General features: G+C 47.0%; 1 protein-coding gene across 1 annotated transcript; it reads right to left on the bottom strand.

The window, feature by feature from the left end:
• Nucleotides 1-343: 343 nt before the first annotated feature.
• Nucleotides 344-2431, bottom strand: LOC104979857 (kanadaptin-like; the record flags this gene model as incomplete). The annotated part of the gene is given in 2 exon segments (XM_010828409.1): nt 344-2017; nt 2020-2431. Coding segments are annotated over 2 exon segments (2046 nt in total), but the record flags the coding sequence as incomplete, so codon positions are not given.
• Between the last annotated feature and the right edge of the window lie 92 nt (nt 2432-2523).

The following is a 2523-nucleotide window of genomic DNA, read 5'->3' as shown; positions in this document are numbered from 1 at the left end:
TCACTCTTGCCATCTCCTGTTTGACCACTTCCAATTTACCTTGATTCATGGGTCTAACATTCGAGGTTCCTATGCAATACTGTTCTTTTTTTTTTTTTTCAGCTTCTTACTTTAATAGACTCATGTCTCTCACTTTACTAATTCTCAAAATATATGGTTCCTTTTTACATACATACACAAACACTTTTAAACATAAATATCAAATTCAAGAGAATCAAATAGGTAGGTAAATTTAGGAAGCTAGGAGTACAGAAGAAAATGCCAGTCATCAGATTTTACAAATGAGCATCTGAATTCCTTCTCTGGACATTCAACTTGATATATTATCCTAAATATCCCATGTCACATGGTCCACAAGGTCTTCCTTTAAGATTCAGAAGCAATCAATAACCATACTTGTCATTAAGATGGGTCCTGCCATCTCCACTTTGGCCTTCAGGTGGGACCCACACACAGTAATCTGGGTCATCTTCTGGATATTTGGAGGAAAGTATCAGTGGAACTTTGCCTGGACCAGGAGCTTTCTTTTTCTTGAATTCATCTCTGCTTTTCTCATTCTCATTCTTTGATGCTGAGGGCTCCTCACACGATGCAGCTGCTTCACTAATCTCTTGGCAATCTTTATTCTGTTCCACTTGGCTGAGTTGAGACATGTTTTCATGGTTTGTTTCTTTAGAACATGTGAAGTCTGCGGGAGGACTCGTCTCCTGCGCTGCTTCTTCCGGTTCTGTCTCCTGCTGCAGCCTACTGCTTCCAGCCTCCATTTTCTTCTTTTCATGCTCCTCCTTTTCTTTCTCCTCTTCCTCTTCCTCCTCCTCTTCCTCCTCCTCTACTTCACGCTCATCCTTCATTCTCATTAGAGTTGGAGGGAGTTCTGGACGCTTGGGGGGTATCTTCCCTACTGTTCCCGTTTTTAATTTGAATTTGCTTCCTCCTTTCATGGCACCAAAGAGAGGCAATGTGAGCTTTTTAGCTTTGTTTTCTCCATCTGTAGCCTGACTTTCAATCTTTTTTAGTTCTGGAATCTCTGCTGGCTTTACAATCTTTATCAACCCTTTAAGTCTCTGCTGTTCTTTTCTCAGTTCAAAAGTTCTCAAGTGAAGTTTCTTCCGGGACACACCATCTAATGCACTCCCTGACTTCATTTCTGACATGAACGCATCTAAAGAGTCCTGAGACGGAGACTCTGACAGAGCTTTGCTGGAGGCTTTCAGTCTCTCAGAAATTTCAGAGAGTTCCTTTTCAGTATCATTTAACTTTGCAACCAGTGATTCGAAGGTCTCTGGCTTCTCGTCAACCTTCCCAGCCTTCTTCATTCGATTCAGATGCTTCTTTTCAACCAGGCCAGTCCGATCAAGAAATGTGTCATCATCACTGTCATAAAAGTCTTCATCTTCCCAGTTCTTGGCTTTCCTTTTCCGAGATACCGCCTCCTGCCACAGCAATCCCAAAGTATCGAGGATTCGACAAGCTTCCAGTGAACACTGAATCACTGCTTCTTTTTTCTTTCCTGAGTGAATGGCCTCTGCCACTAGCTGTTTTCCAGTTGAATCATCCACAGGTAATCTCACCCTGCAGAGCCAAGTGCTATGACCCTGTTCATCAAATTCATATTCTAATTCTTCTCCTTCTCAGTCAAAAAAACCTTGGAGAGCCTTTTTTGGATCCTTTATATAAAAAGCCTCCCTTTCTTGTTGAAACTCTAAGACAATGGGGTTCTCTTCAGCCTCATCCTCTACAGGATCTTCTCCCATTCCCCAGGTGCAGCCCATTTCATCGTCCTGACTACTAGTACTTCTCTTTCTTTCAGCGGTATCCATTTCCTCTTCTTCATCTGAGTCTTCTCCCAGCATCTTCTTTTCCAACATCATTTGTTGCTGCTTGCGCAGTTCCTTCAGCTGCGTTACTGTCAACTCGGATTCTGCCTCTCGATCCTCCTCTGGTCCCTGAAGAAGAAAGAGCCAGGTGCTGCCTCCAAAGCGAAGAACATGTCCGACGTGGACCCGACAATAGGTGCGGGTGGGATGCGGCTTTTGTTAAGAAAAGTGCCGTGGGTGCTTCCCAAATCGTAGAGATAGAAGCCAGGCCCGTGGCCGTCGCCTTCTGCATCGAGGCCAGACACCCTGTGCTGCAGCACGGCGTGGTAGCGAGACACCAAAGGATGCTCCAGGCACACGTCGCAGCTAGGGAGCCTCCCGAAAAGGCAGCAACTCAGTCCTTTCAAGTTCCGGGTGCCCAGGATGGTGCTGCCTTTTAGTGTCTCGAGGCTGTAGGAGGCCGTGGTGGGGCCGCCCCACGGCGGCTCTCGGTATGGGGGAGCCCGGGCCGGGCAGCCAGGGGAAGGAGCCGCCGTGTGGGGTCGCGGCTGCGCCTCCGCTGGACCCCTAGTCTCCCCGCTGTCCGGCAGGGCCGGCGGGACATCCGGCTCCCCCTGCAATACTGTTCTTTAGAGCATCAGACTTTACTTCTACCACCAGTCACATCCAAAACTGGGCTTTGTTTTTGCTCTGGCTCCATCTCTTC

This window comes from Bison bison, unplaced genomic scaffold (genome assembly GCF_000754665.1).
Source record: "Bison bison bison isolate TAMUID 2011002044 unplaced genomic scaffold, Bison_UMD1.0 scf7180017858590, whole genome shotgun sequence".
Taxonomy (NCBI): Eukaryota; Metazoa; Chordata; class Mammalia; order Artiodactyla; family Bovidae; genus Bison; species Bison bison.
Note: the sequence above shows the minus strand (reverse complement) of the source record. Positions and strands in the feature narration are given on the sequence as shown.